A 19133-nucleotide genomic window follows, 5' to 3' on the forward strand; every position below is an offset into this window, starting at 1 on the left:
CCTAGGCTTCCTCCATAATCAATGGAATTCCCAACGCATTAAGCATCCATAATCGTCAAGTGTGAACCTTGATGGCCCATCTTACTTTTGATGTTGTCGCACTGCGTCCAAGAAACCCACTATGATGGAAGTTTTGAGAACCTTGATGGCCGACTGGGGTCGAATTGATACAGTATTCTCCAGAACGTCATTGGCGACTAACACTTGTGAGCAGGGATCATGTATTGAGGGATTTCATACTCAATTGACATCGTAAATACCCGTCAACCTAGATCAAACCATCACGCGCACAACCAGCCCAAACTAAGAAATACCCCTGGTCAAATCCCCCTCAGCTCAAACCCCATACCTGCCTTGCCTACTCGTTCCATGTCACCCTCTTTTGACGGAAGATGCTGACCATTCCCATGGGGAGCAGGCCAGCGTCAACGAGAGACAGACCGCCAAACCGCTCCACAATCTCTGGGCCGTACATCATGGTGACCCACTGCCAGTAGGGAGTCATGCTGTACCAGGGATACGCAATGCTGCTGCGAGACGTGATGGCACCCTCATGCGTTCCTCCGCTGTTCAGTCGCAAAAGCGCAGTGCTCACAGCGCCATTCTCGTTGTGTTCGGCGTTGATGGGCTGGGGCGTGGGTTCCTGCCTCAGCTCGTCAAAGACGTCCGAGACCGTGTATGAACCACCAGTTCCGTCATGCAGGCGGTGATCAAAGACGTCGCGGTAGTGTACGTACTCTTCGAACGAGATGAAAGGTTTCATCTGCTGAGGCTCCACCGTACCCTGGTGCCTCAGAAGCTCCTGGCGTTTATCATGCAGCTTTTTGGCGTGGATATAGGTAGCACTCTCTGACCTGAACATCCGCTCCAGGAGCTCCGCGGGTGACCGTAGGGTCGACTCCCGAATTTGCTGAAGCGTGATGAAGGGAGACTGCAAATTCAAGCCTCCTAGCTCTGCTGGGAAGAACAGGTATCCATCAGGGATCTTGGTGACCCCAAACCGCATCTCAATGATCTTCTTCAAGAAGTCAACGACGCTGGTGGCAATGCGGCTGCTGCCTTCTTCTCCAAAGGCCGTAGCAAAAACGTCCTGCTGGATACGTCTGTGAGTGAATAGCATCTCATCAACGTGGGACCTGCCGAAACAATTGGCTGGTTTGCCAAAGTTGGACGAGAAGAATGCGGCCGCAAACGAGTTCCAAGCTTGTATGAAGCCTAGTACGCTCCCATGCTTCTCGTCCAATTGCTTACGCAGCTCAACTATCTGCTTGTCGATCATGGCTTGGTCGATCTCAAAATGTCCCGAGGATGGATTTAGGCGTAGGAACCCCCAACGCAAGTCCCCTTTGGGCAGCAAAGGATCTACAGTACGTGATTTGCCTTGCTCCTGCAAAGTAGAGCTCAAGATCCGAGCAGACCCAGATTTCTCATACTTCACTGATGTCCCAGTTATTGTAGTAAAATCAGATACTGCCTCCCAAGCCTTGACCGCGGTCTCACTGTCTGATGACCAGAACCAGATGTCATCACTAATCCTCCACAGAGGCTCTCCGTCAGTGGCTTGATTGACAGCGAAGTCAAGACAGAATAGAACCGTCTCTCCAAAAACATCACTCAGTTGGTGCGATGTCGGCGTGCCCCGGCGCCTGATCCTAGGTTCTGTCGAGGATGTGTCGTCCCCGACCAACCTGAGGGGGGCGCGGAGGAACCTAGAGAAAAAGTCGAGCCACTTGGAAGAAACGCCCAAAAACTTCAAAACAGCCAAGATAGTCTCGTGGGGAAGCAGTGGGTTCCAGTCTCTCAGAACAGAATGGAATGCGCTGATTTCCCCTTTAGTGGCTGTTTCTATAGCTATGTCTGTGGAGAGAAGATGTAGAAGACTCTGCTTGAGGCGTATGGGAACTCGGCTCAGCTTGTATTTCTCCACATCCATTTTTCGTGGGCGAGATGCAGCAGCATATCTCCTTGCTGGACCCCTCAAACTATTTGATTGTAATGCGCTTCCGAAAAGCGACGCTGTCTGGGGCCGGGCCGGAAGAGGAGACTCCTCCATTCCATCAAAAATAACCCGCCCCCGACTGGACGATTTAGACATGAGATTCGCGCTCATTTGGTCATCCCCCATTTGCAGAGAAACATACTCTGCTTCTTCTTCCCCGTCGTCAGTGTTCTGGCCAAGTAGCTGTGGTACTGATGTTAGAAGCTGCGAGACGAAGTAATTGTGACGGAACAGCGCCTGACGCTTGCTTTGCACACTGTTGCCTCGCGGTAGCTGGCCTATGCAGTCTTCTAGTCTCTGTTGGTGCTCCAAAGGGATCTTGGTCCCCATGCGCAGCCAGGCCGCCCCATCCCCATAGCTGTAGAAGTCGTCAAAGGCACGTTTAAATAGTAAAGACCACTTGACACCGATATACTGAAGGAAGATGGCTTGAAGTAGGTCTTCCTGCATGTTCATTTTGTATATCCCGCTGATTTTTCGACGCTGCTCGACCAGCACTTCATCTCCCCAGGACCATGAGTCCAGAGCGGCAAGCCGCATGTTCAGGACGTCAGCGATTTCGTTCAATATGATCTCGTTGCCAGAAAAGTCCTTGAGGACCTCTCGCTTCTCATCCGACAAAAGGTTAGAGGATACGAGACTGGAAATGGTCCACTTGAGAGTCTCCACGTTGAACGCATCGTCCGAGGATATTTGTGATGCTTCTCGTTGGACTAGTTTACGCAAATCTTCAAGGGCTTCGGACACCTTTGATTTGGGCGAGTTCTGAGGCGCATGGATGCCAAAGAGTTCTGTAAGGAAGTTATTGATGGCATCCTCGTCAACGCCAGCTGGTGTGAAGACGTTATTCTCCCACTCGATACGCCCCGCTAGCTTTGCTGCATTCCCCAAATCCTCAAAGCTTTCTTCAACGCTAGGCTGGCCCTTGGAGGAAGCACGATCGGCTTCGAGCCACTCTGTCACCAGTTTGCCGTATAGATCAGCAAACTCATATTTACGTGACTGGGTTTCCAGGTGGCGCTCGAGAAGCTGTCCCCAGCTCCTCAGCATCTCAATAGAGATTGACGGGTCATATCGAGCTTGTGTTAGGAAACGATCGATATTTTTCAGTTCTATCTCGACCTGTCGGTGCCTGGTGCGGTCGAGGATCACAGATCCAGAGTCGTCGAGGGCTATGCCGAAGCAATTTTTGACACCAGTGCTGAGGGCCTCAATAACGCGGATCGTATCTCCTGCACTTGCAGCAGCGCATGCAATGGCATCGGATTTGGACTTTTCAAAGCTCGCACGGCGTTTGGCAAGCTCTTCGAGTTTGTTTTTGGTGATTTCCTGTAGGGTCTCGGAGAAAACACTACCGGTGTTTGCCATGATGGAATTGGGACTCGTGAGCGGTTCAGCAAATGGTGAAGAAGGGGACCGGTGGTGAACAAGATCGGCGGAGGTTATTATTTAGCGGATGGCCTGGTTGATTGGTGTGATTTATGAATAGGTAGGTAGTAAATCTGTGGGAAAATGAAGATGTATTCTAGTGTCGTTGGTCGTCTTAAATGAAAGGATGAGTGAGTTGAGGACTCTTCTTGCAACTTAAGCACGTATTGCTTGGCGCAGGCAGCCAGTCTTGCCTCCATTGCTGCCTAATTGGCCTGGATTGTGGTAGGCCAAAAACTAACATATTTGCGGGGTCAAGTGAGTTCGTGTTCGCCTATTTCCTATCTTTCGTTAGAATTTCCAGACGGTTCTCCTTGGCGAAGAAGATAGACAGCCCATGTGACAAGTATTGAGGCTGACAAGCCCGAATACACAAAGAGGAACGATCTAGGCATCTTCAACCTTCAAGCCGGGTGCTGTGTCATTCTCTCATCTGTCGCACGTTTAGATTGATTCGTTTGTTCTTCAGCCACCCACGCCACTCCTCGAACCTGCCATCTTCGGCTGGCCAATCTTCCAAGGCCTCTGGACATGTTCCTTTGAGGACCTTGGGAACTCCATGCCACGCATACCTCGACTCCTTGGTCATATAAATGGCATCTCCAGATCTTAGCCTGAGGAGCAAGTATTGTTTTTTTACATCCTCTGCGCGCTTATCTTCCGGGATTTTACCAATGTCGCTGGGGGCTATCATGAAGAGTCCATCACAGCCAAGACTGAGACTCACGAGACCCTTGTCTGTCTCCTCAGAAACGTCGCGGTGCATCATCATGGTGTCGCCAGGAGTGTAAAAGTTCACAATCGCCGCCTGCGCGATCGTATCGGGGAACACTGTTTCCAAGAATCCCGCAACGTCCGGTGGGAATTTTGGTGGCTCCTCTTCAGGGTAGACTCTGTTTGTCCAGTCATACTGACCGCCAAGAGTCACCCAGTGTAGACGGCGGTCCATCACCTGCTTCATTGAGAGAGGCTTGTGCACGTCTGGATCTTTGGGCTGGAAGCGGACAGGCGAATCAGGAGAGTGTAAGAAGAATGATTGACTACCATCTTCGTGTTCCCCTTCTCCTGCCCCGGGCTTGCGTTCCACATAAGGCAATTCATAATGAAGATGCATGTTGGTTTGGTGGGCTGGAATGCTGAGATCTCTGTGAATGAGTTTTGAGAGCAGCGTCTTTTGAACTTCCAAGGGCACTATTGAGGGAAATATAAGAAGACCTGTCGCGGCAGTGTTAGTAGTTCTTTTTCAAGCTAAACGCATACTATATACGCAAGGTTATGTTGGTCCCCGCACCTGGTAGTAATGGGTGGTGATAAATCGGCGCATCACTGACGGCAGCATCGAAGCCTGATCCAAGAAAGGCGAAGCCCTTGGTGAGGGTTGCGGCTGGGACTGTCCCTGTGACAACAAACTCGGCTGCCTTTTCAGGGTTCTCCAAGTCGTCGATGGCTCCATTTGAGAAAAGTTCTTCCTTGTCTGCCCGGGAGTATGATTTCCATATCGCCCGCATCTGGTCCGATGGCTGCTCGTGCGCATCAAGCTCGGTGAGATTGACAGTCATTGTAGCCTGAGTAGACAGTAACAAGCTGTCACAGACCCTTCGCAATAAATATAGCAAAATTATCGAGACTGTTTAGTAGCTACGCATGGACATTCTCCAACTAGCCTTCTAGCTTGAGGATCGTGTATGTACAAGGTGGTGATGAAGATGTTTGGTGCGCAATGTAACTTTGATTTTCTTGGTGGGGTTGCAGATTGACTTGGACGCAAAGAGGCCAGGATCTCCACATATTTCTGTAGCTTGCTGCTGAGGGCCAGTAAAGATGCTTCAGGCTGCTTGTTCAGTGCTCAGTTGTACCTGCCGGACCCTGCTGGGATTGTCCTTCACAAGGATCCTGGGGTTTGTTTACGTCAACCCTTGTAAGCAAGCTCCTTACGCCTAGAAGAAAACAAATCAACAAGCCGTCGCCAGGGCCTTGACGTGGCCGATGCACCTTCAGCTTTCACCCCAACAATTGAATTGAACTCAGAATCAAGATGAATTGCAGTTCATGAGAAGCTCGTCCGTTTTGGTATTCCCAATTAGGAGTTAAGGGTCTACATTCTTGTATCATACCACCGCCCTTGTCGCTGTTTTCGACTGTTTGCGTTCCCTGGACAATATCTATCCACGGACCGCGTCGCCCCGCGTCGCGCTGGCTCTGCCCCTCGTTCAGCTTGGTCTCCACGGTCATAAAATCCTCCCTCCGTCATCCCTGCCAAGCCAGCATTAAATTCATCACAAACACTACACCGACTTTGGCTCTTTTGCCTCCATTCATTTTTCTCCCACAGTCTTTCACTACCACAACAGACGACGGTTACTTCAGCTCGGCCTTTAAATTTGTCCTGATTCCCAAGAATTCAGGCCCGCGCAAGTGCAGCTTGATCGCATTGCTCGGGCGTTTTGTTTGCTTGTATCAACCTCACGAGAGTCTGTCATCAGCCAGCACTCCCACGAGGAAGCCTGTCGCAAGGCGCACGACGGCAGCGGCCCATACAAACACTGCGCGCTCAACGATCGCAACCCGACTGGACGCTTCCTCAGTTGCTCTGACCGCTATCAACAGCTCAACGCGCCCCGACCTGCAAACATGGAAAACTACCAGAAGCTCGAGAAGATCGGTGAAGGTATGGGCCTTCCACCCAATTCTGACCATGACAACTTCATGGCATATCGCTGACTTGAATGCCTATCTTCCTGGTTTATAGGTACATATGGAGTCGTCTACAAGGCTCGAGACCTTCTTAACGGAGGCCGGATCGTCGCAATGAAGAAGATCCGGCTGGAAGCCGAGGACGAGGGTGTTCCATCAACAGCGATTCGAGAGATCAGTCTGCTGAAAGAGATGCGTGACCCAAACATCGTCCGACTGTTCAACATCGTGCACACTGATGGTACCAAGCTCTACCTCGTGTTTGAATTCCTCGACCTCGATCTCAAAAAGTACATGGAGGCGCTACCTGTGGCAGATGGCGGCCGCGGTAAGGCGCTGCCCGAGGGTACTGGCCCACAACTGAGCCGACTGGGTCTGGGCGATACCATGATCAAGAAGTTCATGAGCCAGTTGTGTGATGGTGTTCGGTACTGCCATTCACACAGGATCCTACATCGCGACCTTAAGCCGCAGAACCTGCTCATTGACCGGGAAGGCAACCTAAAGCTCGCCGACTTTGGTTTGGCCCGCGCCTTTGGTGTGCCCCTTCGAACCTATACCCACGAAGTCGTCACGCTCTGGTACCGTGCCCCAGAGATTTTGATTGGTGGACGGCAATATTCGACAGGCGTGGACATGTGGTCGGTGGGATGCATTTTTGCGGAGATGTGCACACGGAAGCCACTCTTCCCCGGAGACTCTGAGATTGACGAGATCTTTAAGATCTTTAGGTAAGTGTAGTCCGAGTGGAGCAGCATTTGAGGATTATTTGGGGCTGACCTTGATGTCCGTTATGCAGGTTGCTTGGTACTCCCACGGAAGAGACATGGCCCAGCGTCACAGATGAACACATCTATCCTGACTTCAAGCCTTCTTTCCCCAAGTGGCAGCGTGATCCAAACATGAAGCTCTGCCCAGGTCTCAATGATGCTGGTCTCGATCTTCTGGAGATGATGCTCGTCTACGACCCTGCCGGCCGCATCTCGGCAAAACAAGCTTGCAATCATCCTTACTTTGAGGACAACACCCCAGCGCCGCCGAGGCGATAGGTCCAACCATCAGTCAGCATTCATTTTATGAAAACCATGGAATTGCTTTGCAAGTCTCCTCGAGCAGTGCATTGCATCTCCAGGTTGCGTTATCAGATACCCCTATCTGTATCCAAGATCTGTGATCCATTAAACCGGTATCGCAGCAAAATCGCGTGGAAAAGCAGAACTAAGGAGAAGGTGATGACTTTGACATATCTTTTCTTTTTCTGCTTTCCAGGATACGGGCAAAGCCTTCTCCTTTATTTGTATGAGCAGCTCGAGCCGAGGAAAAAGCAGGCTGCTGTAATCGATATCTCCGTCTGCTAGTGCAGCGAAGCAGTCAGGCCATGGGCTTTTCTACCAGGGTCTTTTGTTTTCATTTCTTTCCTGCAATACTCTTGTTCTACTGTGTTGGGTACGGGCTTGGAAGGTCGGCGCCTGGCGTGTTTTGTAGGAAAATCAACATTAATTTCCTGTGTTACATTTTGATTTGGACCCGTTTGACGGTTCCACTCTACGTAAACTCTAGCCGCTTGCTGGGAGCAATGATGAACGGTTTTGCTTTTGGGTCCAAAGTCAATTTCACCGACAAAATGTTGAGGCTGGGCCGTGACTGGTGTTGTCTTTCAATGAGGTGCCTATAACCACTTAGAAGGGCCTGTGCGCTTTGTAGCATGTCGAGGACGAAAAATTCTTGTTGGTCCTTGCCAGTGAAGTATAGGTCATCTACTCGTGTCTACATGTAAACTTGTGTGAATGATCCTATTCTATCACCACCCCACGGCTGTGACTCCATGTCTCTTCTTCAAAGCTGGGTATTTCGGAGCTACACCCGCTGGTCAAGTTGTCTGAGAACTCTAGCTCAAACCAGTGGCGTGGAGCCCTTGGTGCTTCAAACCGTGTAACGTTGCGCAGAGACATATCGTTGCTTCGTCTTGAACTGAATACTACATATCGTCCAACTTGTGCTTCCATTGTTTATAAGCTGACCCGACGCTTCTAAAACTTAAATTCACTGTGCTTTACCATTGGAAGGCAAGTGAGAGGGACACAGAGGACAGGTATACGGTTGGCTTGGGTTCATGCAACATCAGGTTAGCCTTTTGGGCTAATTTACATGAGTAACTTCTATAACCGTTACTGTGGATATCTACAGTGTGAGACCCTAGTAGTCACAGATGGTGTAAACGCCATCTCGTCTGGATTGCCGACGAGGACTACGGCCGCCGGAGCGTGGCTAGAGCAAGCGAAGAGCAATGTGTTTCTGGAAGATCTGCGTTACTAAAGTTCTAGGTGGGAAGTTCCGATCATCTGCACCTGGTCGAGACACATGGTTTGGTGGATCATCCATCTTGTCCATGAGTACTATGTGAGCTTACGTCCAGAATTTAACCTTCTTCCGCGCGGGTGTGTGAAATAAAAATACTCCAGTCGTGTAGTTTTGGAGCAAGGTGAGCGTAACTTCCAAGGGTTCGAAAATATATGCTTAGTATAGTAGGTCTAGTTATAAACATACTCCCTCCAGACCCTAATTTGACATAAGCCTAGCCATGGCCTGCAACCAGACATTCCAAACTTAGACGGAACAGCGCGGCCATAAGGCGGTAATTTGCAAGACAGACCTCACGGCATGTTCCATCAGTATGTTCCATTGAGGGAGCTCATAAGATCGAACGGGACAGTCTAGCGCAGTAAGCAGTCTGGAAGTAGACATATGACTATATTCGGCTTATTGAGACTGGGTGCCTACCTAAAAAAACCCCTCTAGTGTCATATGAACCTTGTACCAGAAAGGGAAGAATATTATATCATATGCTTTCATCATTTATGACTTGATGCATATTTGTTTTGATACGGGTAGCGGTGTAGTACAGAGCGCCACAAACAGACACCACCAATGTGGTACACTAATAATACCTCGACACAGCCGGGCGGGTGTCTGCATGGCTGTGCCACTTACTTGGTGGTTGGAGGCGTGTGTTTATCTGGATTGGATCTTGGGTAGCATCCATGTCATTCCTTTGTGTGCATGTCAGCATTCTTTTTCTTTCTCTTGCTTGTTTTATTACTCCTACATGTAAGCTAAAGACAACAGCTCAAGTAATAGAATAGGGTGAAGTATATTCCACGAACAAGTAATCAAGCCACGATAGTAAAAATAGCCATCAAGATGAAGTCATTATACATGCCCGCTTCAATTGCTACCAAAGCAAGCAGTCAAATAGCCCTAGTCTTCGGGGGCCAGAGCCAGCATAATGACCGGCTCGGCAGCCGATTCCGGCTCCGGTTCTGTCTTGGCATACAATAAATAGAGAGAGGTATGAATGTATTTTGGGGGCTGAGAAGGCGCAGGGCCACCTTGGAGTTGCACGCAAGGGAAGGCCAAGCAATTCCAACTCCACAACAAAGGGAAGACGCTGAACATCAAAGTACATCTATCGCGACGATGACTACCTAGGGCAATTATCCACATTCGAGGGCAATGTTACTGTCTGAACGGCCCATTTGGGGGTTCCCGCGCCGGAAGCGCGAGGAACCGATGCAGGCGGCTATTGTTGTGTAAGTTTAATACCTGGGCATGGTCTGGATGCTGACAATGGGTCAATATTTCCCGCAATCACTGACGCAACAAGGGTGTGTACTATAACACTCATGTATGTTACAAAGCCCGTTTATCAGACCTCTTTAGGTGTTGAGCAGCGGGAGTGAGCCGGTGCGTCTGGTCTTTGCAGTGCAGTGAAAATGTCTAGAGATCGATCGGCGTTCAAGAACTCCATTTTGGTCGGGTAGCTGCACCTGCACGGCGTTAAATTTAGTACGGCGGCCACCAGAGCCAATCACGGTCGCTTGCAGGCAGACCTACTGTGGAGGTTTGCCGGATGGAGCTGGGGTTGTTTATCCCATAATTAATGCTACGCTGCTTCCACCGTGGCCCGCTCGGAGAAAAAAAAAGTAGAAGGCGCAGCCTCGCATTTTAATCTCGCCTAGGTCAGCAAGGCATGTATGGAATAGGTGTAGCATGCACAATCGAGTGGGTGAAGACGGCAAAGTTCTGATGTACGCGCCCGGGACCAGGATATCAATGGAGATAGCGCGCGCTTGCCCTTACTGTTTACTGTCGAGATCGAGGCGCAACTCTAAACCGCGCGCTAAAGCTGGTAGCCGGTAACCGAGCAAGCACCTTGGTCTACACCGTAATACTGGACGTACAATCAATTACTTTACTTTGTTCACCACAGTCACCAACCCCCTTGCGTTGCACAGCAGAAGCGCTGCCTCTTTCCGACTATGCCCTCGCACTCTATAGTTCCTTGCATCATACACAAGCCTCGATGCAAATGCCGATGACGGTTATTTTCGTCTATTCCCATCTTCATCCGAAAGCATACCATTTTTTTTTGGTGCCCGATGCCGCTACCCTAGCGCTGATGATGATTGCAGCGATGTGATGCACATTCGGGTTTCTGCCGGGGCAGATGGGGTGGAAATAGCGTCAGGATGCCAGACGATGAGAGTTTTATTGCGGTTTCTTGGGTAGCCTTCAATCAGGCTATGTAGGCTGTGACAAAATTTCTGTTTAGCTACACGCCGGTAGGTTTGAGTTTTGCTTGCATTAATTGTTTTGAACTTGAAATGGAATATGCGATTCTTTCTGGTGATGGGAGATGGCGCTAAGGACGGGGTTAGGGTTGGTAGCTCAGCCCTTTAGTAAGACAACATCACCGGACTGTCGGTAACGGCCTGGTGACAGTGGCTGCAAGTGGTCTCAGAGATGGCATAGTACGCAGACCATGTATTCGGCCTTACTCGATCTATCTATCGCATCCATGATCCTTTGAGCAGGCCGACAATAACAATCCGTTTTGCATGACTGTTCTTGACTGCCACAAGTACCAAGCGAGACATGGTGGAGTAAGTCGATTGTTGGCCCATGGTTCTCTCTGAGTCTGTTTCTAAAGAGTAATCAACGTGCGGATCTGAAGATTACTATGATGATTGTGGTTGGTGGTATACGGTTGCATCTGGTTCGGATTCAATCCCGTGATTTGACCATTTCCAAGACAAGTACAACAGCAAAACAAAATGAGCGTTCAAGCGTTCTGCACGCCGAGTGTGTGGCGTGGCTGGCGGGCGGGGCAAGTTTGCTGTTCCTGCGTGACACCGAAAGCAGACCCCGTGGGTGAGGCATCCAAGTGAGTGGCTGCTGCAGGCAAAAAAGCAAACGGTTCCTCGGCGACATTCACTGGCTGTAAGCTAAGGCACATTACTCCGTAGGTAGCAAGCTAAGGCATGCGAGACCTGAGATCTGCACTACCTCTAGGCCAATTGATTATCAACAAAGAGCGATTTGCAAGCAGCTTGGCATTCAGGATGAACAAAAGTCGCCCGCCCATGAATTTGGCCCCTGTGCCCAAATGGCTCGCCCTCCTGTTTCATGTTTCAGCAAAAGTCGCCCAATCAAGAAGACCGCTCTCGACAACCGAAAACCGAGACACATTCGGTAGACCCGCCTACCCCTATCCGTACTTTACTCCGTACTGCATTGTGAACATAAAATTGTGCGCTGGCTATGCTCCTCGAACCCCCACCTCGGCCGAGGCCGTATTCTCCGGAAGCGGTTCCATCTCCACCTGTGATCCATGGAATGCTCCGGACAGAGGCTACGGTTCGGGTGATAGGCCGACGTGGTTATGTATCCGCCACAATCTTGTCTGCAACTGCCGGAAACATGCTCCCCCTTCTGCAATATGTTTCAGTGCAGAGGCGGATGATTGCTGTTTGATTAGGTCTACAAAATATTCGCAGTTTCAAAAGTTTTATCGCAGCCATGCAGTAGCTCTCTTTTTTAGGTGGCTTTTGGGCTGCAGCGCGCCACTATGTTCTATACGTTTGGTAGTTCCCTACTCCACTCGACTATAAACAAAAATTGGGACGTCGCGCATTTCCTTGTTATGTTCAGCCACGATGTTGGCATGGGTTTCCATTGTTGTCATTTTTCGTGGAGATAAAACCTCGAGATGGGTAGTCAAGAATAAGAACGCAAACCGGATAATTTTGATATGTCCATAATTTAGCCTCGACAATTCACATCGTCATTTGTGGTTGCTTGGGCACCAGGGTTGAGTTATACGGGGCGTTGTTTCCTTTTTCTTTTTCTTTTCATTGTGATTTTTTTTTCGCGGGGTTCAGGGGTTTGGGATCAAAATACATATGTGGGTGGTAGTCCTGTCAAATCCATCATGGCTTCTTGAGTGAACGGCTTGTCCAGCTCATGAAACCGTGTGCTTGAGTTGAGTTCGTGGCTTACCCGGACGGGATGGGGTCATTATTTTCTCAGCACCTGTCAAGCTGTTCACTGGGCTCCCTGGACCCTGGTAGTAGATATGCACTGGGATAAGATGGAGGGGACCACTCTGTCCGTCCTATTACGGGAAGACCGGTCTCTTGTTTTTTTTTTCTCTCGACCTGGGGAGCTTCGCCTATTGTTTTTGGCAGCACTGACTCGCTTTCTGAGATTAACAGTTTATGCTAAGACGTGGATCTACATCGTCATCGCGGCGATGCAGAATTCCATTGCAAGGGACCGAAGACGGGATCGATAAAGCCCAAGTTTTTCTCCGGGTTGAGGAGATTTAATATTTTTGCCGTGCTTCTGTATGGACTTTGTGGAGATTAGGTCAAAGGGCAGCAACTCCCAGACCCTTCCATAAAGAAATGACGACTTCTGCATGCCACGGGATGTTTTTAGCCTTTCAATAGATCCCATAGTTCAAGGGCAAAAAACAGCAGGAAAAGAACTGAATCGCATAGAGTATTGTAGATCGTGGAGTCTCCCGTAATCAGGGTATCCCTCCGAGGGATAGACGGGAGACGCGAACAGTACAACTCGGCTACGATCTTAAACACACACCCTGCCCCCACATAGAACGTAACCCACTTGCGGCTGGGCAGTCCAGCTGTTGAACAACAAGACAATGCCGTGGGCGGCCTGTCCACTTTCACTCCACACTTTACAGAGGTTAACCATCCATCCACATTCCATTCTCGTCCGCTTGTCGTCATGCGCGGACAGAGCGGCAAAGTCAGTGTGCAAGCTTGCGCCCTGACCTGCACACGAAATCCCATAGTTTCTTTTCATATCTCATGGATGGATTCTTCGCCATAGGGCGGTGGCGGCGTTTTGTGCCAAGGGTGTTACATAATTGGACTCTTTTTTGTTCATCAAGAACGGTTTATTGCTGCTGTACGAAGTACATCCGAGGCATGTTAAGCACAAGCCAGCACGGCATGATTGATTGAAAGTAGGGCGCAAGCACAGAACAGATTCTATGCGGTGATAAATCACCACCTTTTTGAAATCGACCGACGCAATCGAGTCCGGCATCAGCACGGCCGTAGGAAGAGCGATCGGCTGGTGCCAGACGTCAATTTAATTTTTTAGGCCGGTGCATCGAGAGTAATCTTCATACGAGACGCGGCGTGATTGCTAACAAGCCCATCCAACTTGTCAATTATCCAGGATGGAATTAACACAGACTCTATCGCGGGTATTATCCGAAGGGTATCGCTGTCGTACGGAATCTAAAATCGACTGCTATGCAACGCAATCCTCACAAATTCAAATCCCTACCCCCGCACGCAATGTTACCTTCGTAGGTAGTGACTGAGCAAAATAGTCATGTTTAGGGGTCATGCAGGTAGGTGTAGGCATTTTTAAACACTCTATCGCTGCTCAGCCTGTTTGATGGCTTTGCTGTTTATCTTGCTTGATTTCTTTTTTGTGTCTCTCCGCGTATTTCATGCCTGCTTTTGGTAAAAGCGCCAAGGGTGCCTATCGCGAGAAAACCATGTGGTGCTACGGCTTAACTGCGCCTGGCGCGTCGAAAGCAATTCTCGGTACCAGAGCGTCTGGCTTGGGATATCTATCTAAGCTATCGATGACTATCATCTACTCATACAGTTAGGTATCCTCAGCCAACAGAAGTCCCAAGTCGAACAACGGGAGGTATTTCTCCACTTTTTCGTTTGTTTCATCTGTCGACATCTGCAGGCGTTCCTGCCAATGGATGGCTCCCGACTTGGGCGACGGGTGGGTTGAAGGACAACAAATTCTTTGACGGTATCGCGCCCAGCCAGTTATTTTTGTCGGTTTTGACAGTTCGCCACCCATGCTTACCCGTGGCAAAATCGAAATACAAGCCTCGACAACCATTCAATCAGGAGCCACACATGGGTTTTTGATAATCTTATGCCAGGCCCCTTTTCCACCTATAGAGTTTGTAGTTTACCTGCTTTAATGACTGGCAGGACCGGGCTGTGCGTCTGCTTGTCGCGGCAAACGCCAAACGGCGAAGGATTTGACTGGTCGGCGCCAAACGTAAAGAAATATCACCAAGTGGGAAGCGACGATTGAGCACGCATGCATGGCAAAAGTCTTTGGACAATCCTGCTCTCGGCGGAATAAAAGTTCATGGATTGCCTCTTGCCCACGACCTAGATTTAGTCCATTTGACAATTCGTTGATCGATCATATTGTCCTAATTTTGGGGAATGAATTGAATTTCGAAGCATTTCGACTTGCAGACACATCCCTTCTCCTTGGTTCCGCGAACCCCAGAACAAAAAAACAGCCTGGCGCTTGCTTGTTTGATTTTACTCCCTCTTGAATAGCTTCGATCTATCGATCTAGCAATTCCACCAGCTCATCTCCTGGAGAGCCTTCCTTTACACACTAATTTTACAACAATCCCTTTATGAGCTGAGAGTCCGAGACTTGAAGCTATTTTCTTCCTTGTTATCGTCCTTTTTCAATCTTGCAAGGGTACGATTTTACTGGCTTATAAGCGCACCCAGCCACAGAACAAAGCCGAAAAACGATCATTTCATCAAGCGCCAAGGGCTTGCGAGCGAAGCAAAGATTCTAGAAACGGCAGAGCAACGCCCCGATAGCAGGTCCTTTGTTTTTCTTTGTATACTGTTCAGAAGCTTGGCAGGCAGTTTTGCAGGCAGAAAGGCCTCTTTTTCTGGACTTTGTTTACATACCTACCTTCAACTTGGCTCCAGGCTTGGCTTATTGACAAGCGGCTTGCACTGCCTCGTGTTTAACTGCTTAGCCCAACGAGCGATCAGAACTCGTCGCAGAATTACCTATTGTACAGTCCTGGTAAGCACAACATTACCAGGAGGTTTTCAATGTGAGATGTTAGAGGCTTGCTCTAACAATAATCAAGTTTGCAAAACAAATTAAGAAACAAGCAGAACAGGATAAAAAACCACACCATTTTTGCGCAGTACACTGAAGTGTTACAGCCATCCGCCGTCTGCAAGGGAAAAAGAAAAGAACAAAGACCAGAGAAAGAACAGACAACAGCTCGGGCAAAAGCTTCGGGTCTAGCAAAGAACAGCACAGTTACTCAACTCGTGGTGTAAGCAAAGCAACATTCGGATATTGGTTTCCGTCCGTTCGCCAGGATCAAATCCTCAATTGCGTCAATCGATCTCTGAGCTGGCTACCACCATCGTAAGCAAGTCGAGTTTGCTGTATTGCAAAGTGTGTTTTTCCATTACAGTGTATTACCTACCACCAAGCCCCCCAAACCCCGGCCCCACCGCAGCCAACCAGACAGATCCTACCAGCGCAAGCCACGCTACGCACCTTGTCTTGTCCCCCCCGACCCCTGGAGCCTGGGCTTGTTGGCTGACTGTCCAGTCTTAGTGGCATAGGGTACACTACACGACTACCCCGGATATTGACAGCTTCTTACTACGATTACGTTTTATGAAGAGGTTGATGCCGAAGACAAAAGAACGGCATTCCTAAGCCCAAGACAATCCCGTTTGTTCTGCATCATCATCATCAACCAATTTTCACCAGCCAAATTACTTTTTGAACAATAGTTGGCTTCTTCTTCTTCAACTTTGTCCACCACCTCCAATCGCTCGATCCGAACCAATCCGACCGTCGCTCAGCCACACCCGCATCCGGCCGTCTCGACCACGTCAAAAAATCTGCCACCGTAGCGTCAACCCCCGAGACCAAGTGCAAGAGAGACAATTGACTTTCGGCCAAATCCTTGCTGCCATCAAGAGCACCAAGCCACTCGCAACCGTACATATACGTGCATTCCAATTCACTCAAAACCGAGTATAGTACAGGTAGTCTGCAAGACCCCAGCATCTCGTCATTGATAATTTGACTTGTTCTGTTTGCTACAAGACAGCAAAAGCCAGCCTCAGTCCAGTGCAGCAGATTGCAATAACTTAGATTAAATCGAGCACCCTGCAGCAGCTCAACCCAGGCTCAAGCCACAGTTGTCCAGTCCATCTGCCGACGCTGGTCTACTCTATCACGACACTAATCAATCCCCAACCCAAAAGTCAGGCACCGCTCTAGGTTTAGCCTCGTGGTCCCTTGAGTCGCTAACTGACGATCTCTTGTCCATTCAAACTTGCCCATTTCGTGCTGGGCAAAACAAGCCCTTTGTCCGCTGTCTTTTTTTTGCACCACACTACCCACCCCCCCTTTTCACCCCAGTCTCCACCCACACACCATCCGACCCTTGTCGGCTTGATCTTGTGTACACGCCCTCAATCCCTGTCGAGTCCCCCGTGCACACCCCTCCCACCCCCTATCCCCCTGCAACAAACCCGGAGCACATGAACTTCGCCGCACCCCTCGTATAAGCCAAACAAAGCGTTCTGTACAGGGGGCCAACACCACTTTGATTCATATACTATAACCTCCCCTTCCTTTCTTTGTCTAGATCTTTCCTTTCACCAAGAGTTCATTGCAAGATCGACTACATCCATTCGTTTATCGATCGACATGTCCACATCATATCTGTCCGCAATGCCCAGCTCGACCTACTCCCACACATACAGCAACATGGACTCGACGACATTACCGCAGCTGAGCCGGGAGGAGCTCAACACCGCCGCTCTCGAGACCTTTGTTTACAATGCTGTTACCGAACCCATGATCGAGTATCTGGCCATGAAGACGAACGAAGTTATTGCATGCGATAGTCCCAAGAAGAACGAGCCCACAGACTCTGATGAGGGTCCTATGCCGACCCTCAAGGAATTCATCACTCGCTTGGTAGTCTGTTCCAACGTCCAGGTCCCCACTCTGATGTCTTCCCTGGTCTACCTCACCCGACTCAAGGCTCGTCTGCAGCCTCACGCTACTGGCCGCCGTAGCACTCCGCATCGCATCTTCCTGGCCACCTTGATCCTGGCCGCCAAGTACCTGAACGACAGCTCTCCCAAGAACAAGCACTGGGCCAGGTACACATATGTACCCGTCATCTCCAATGATGGTAGCGGTGTCGTTGCCGACTTCTCATTCCGCACTGCAGAGGTCAACGAGATGGAGAGGCAACTGCTTTGCCTACTCGGTTGGGATCTGAGGATTGAGGAGCAGGACCTCTACCGCGAGTTCGATGTTTTCCTGGAGCCTATTCGCCGGGACGTTGCCGACCGCTTCGCCCGCCGCCAACGTCGCAAGTACGAGGAGCGTGTCCGCCTCGAGTATCTCCAAAAGGAGGAGGCCGCTGCCCGTGCACGTGCCCGCGATGCCTCGCCTTCGCACTCCACGAGCTCGCGTGGCAGCTCGCCTGCATCTTCCGCCTCGTCTCGCACCGGAGGTCGCTCTGCCAGCAGCTCAATTTCGTCTGGCAGTTCGCGCAGCGCATCGCCATATGCGCCAAGCCTCACCTACTCGGCTGGCCAAAGCCCCGCCAGCTCTTTGTCGAGCCGTGCGACCACCCCTGAGAGGGACGATCAATCCTACGTCTACTGCGGGTCGGAGGAGAACCACTCTGTTCCCTCCGAGCAGAAGAGGCCGCACATCCTGGGCCGCCTCGCCGCCGCTTTCCAGTCTCGCTGAGCACTCATCCATTGCATACTTGTCTTTTGTCATAAGGTTTTCTCTTTTCCATGCAACAAAAAGCAAAGCGAGGCGTTGGTGGAGCGTATTGTTTTATTTCTGGTGCTCAAATGCATCGTTTTTTTTTTTTTTCATTCCTTATGTGATGTTCCCTTTCCTTTTCTTTTCCTTTTTTTCCTTTGTCTCTAGTTTTCTTTTGGGACGGTCAACGACGGCGCTCGTTTGGGATATGGTTCAGACAGGTATAGGAGTTTTTTTTGGCTTTTTGGCTTGGGTTGCATTTGCTTTTATTGTTTTGTATTTTGGAGGCATACCTTGGTTGGGTAAGATACTAATGACACGAGACTGATCACTGGCGTGATTCAATCTCATAGCACGGAGCATGGTTAGGATGTATGGTGTTTGCTTTCCAACGATTCTGCTTTTTACTTGATTCAATTTGCTTCTCCTCTTCTAGCAGCTTGCACTTTTACTTGTAATGCCCACAGGAGGATATACCACCAGTCAAACTCTGGTTGTCAGCGCAGTGTCTTCACATAGAATGAAAAAATGACATCAAGGCGGTTGACCGCTTCTACCAGGCTCAAAGTTCCCCGCATCATTTTAGGACTTGTTTTTTTTTCTTGATCGTCCCATATGTCTTAGTACGTACATGCAAGCGGAAGCTCATTTCCGTGTTGCTGTCAGTGTGCTCGTGCAAACTTCTGCGCATCAGTCATGAGCGAACGGTAAGCTGTCACTATTGTCCGTCATCTCATGTGCGTCTGTTGGGGTGGTTTTTTCAACCCCCTCATCAATCCGAACCAACCAACCAACGATACTGGATGAACCAGCCCAAGGATCGAGAAAAAAAAAAAAAAAAAAAAAAAAAAAAAAAAAAGAATGCCTAACAAATCCACAAGTTCATGCTACGGCTCCTTCGCCCTGCAGACTCGGGGGTCACGAGGAAACGTTTTAGGCAAGATGATTATTCGTAGTTCCAGGCTCACCGGTCTTCCGAGGACTACCTTTTTGCCTTAGCTCTGGCTTGCCAAGCGCGACAGACTCGTGGGTTGGGAAAGGGGATTGGAGATAACCAAATGGGGTCAGGAGG

At 49.7% G+C, this 19133-nt stretch overlaps 3 protein-coding genes across 3 annotated transcripts; 2 read left to right on the forward strand and 1 right to left on the reverse strand.

The window, feature by feature from the left end:
* Positions 1-124: 124 nt before the first annotated feature.
* On the reverse strand, positions 125-5023 carry PgNI_04160 (uncharacterized protein). The gene is made up of 2 exons (XM_031124211.1): positions 4719-5023; positions 125-4642 (listed from the first exon to the last, which is right to left on the reverse strand). The coding sequence occupies exons 1-2, from the start codon at positions 4984-4986 to the stop codon at positions 3849-3851; spliced, it is 1062 nt and encodes a 353-aa protein (XP_030984283.1). The 5' UTR covers positions 4987-5023; the 3' UTR covers positions 125-3848.
* Positions 5024-5586: 563 nt separating this feature from the next.
* PgNI_04161 (uncharacterized protein) lies at positions 5587-7791 on the forward strand. Its single transcript, XM_031124212.1, has 3 exons — positions 5587-6095; positions 6177-6852; positions 6921-7791. The coding sequence occupies exons 1-3, from the start codon at positions 6059-6061 to the stop codon at positions 7168-7170; spliced, it is 963 nt and encodes a 320-aa protein (XP_030984284.1). The 5' UTR covers positions 5587-6058; the 3' UTR covers positions 7171-7791.
* A 9187-nt stretch (positions 7792-16978) lies between these two features.
* Positions 16979-18040, forward strand: PgNI_04162 (uncharacterized protein; the record flags this gene model as incomplete). Its single annotated transcript, XM_031124213.1, has 1 exon — positions 16979-18040. The coding sequence occupies one exon, from the start codon at positions 16979-16981 to the stop codon at positions 18038-18040; it is 1062 nt and encodes a 353-aa protein (XP_030984285.1).
* Between the last annotated feature and the right edge of the window lie 1093 nt (positions 18041-19133).

This window comes from Pyricularia grisea (assembly GCF_004355905.1).
Source record: "Pyricularia grisea strain NI907 chromosome Unknown Pyricularia_grisea_NI907_Scaffold_2, whole genome shotgun sequence".
Classification (NCBI taxonomy): domain Eukaryota; kingdom Fungi; phylum Ascomycota; class Sordariomycetes; order Magnaporthales; family Pyriculariaceae; genus Pyricularia; species Pyricularia grisea.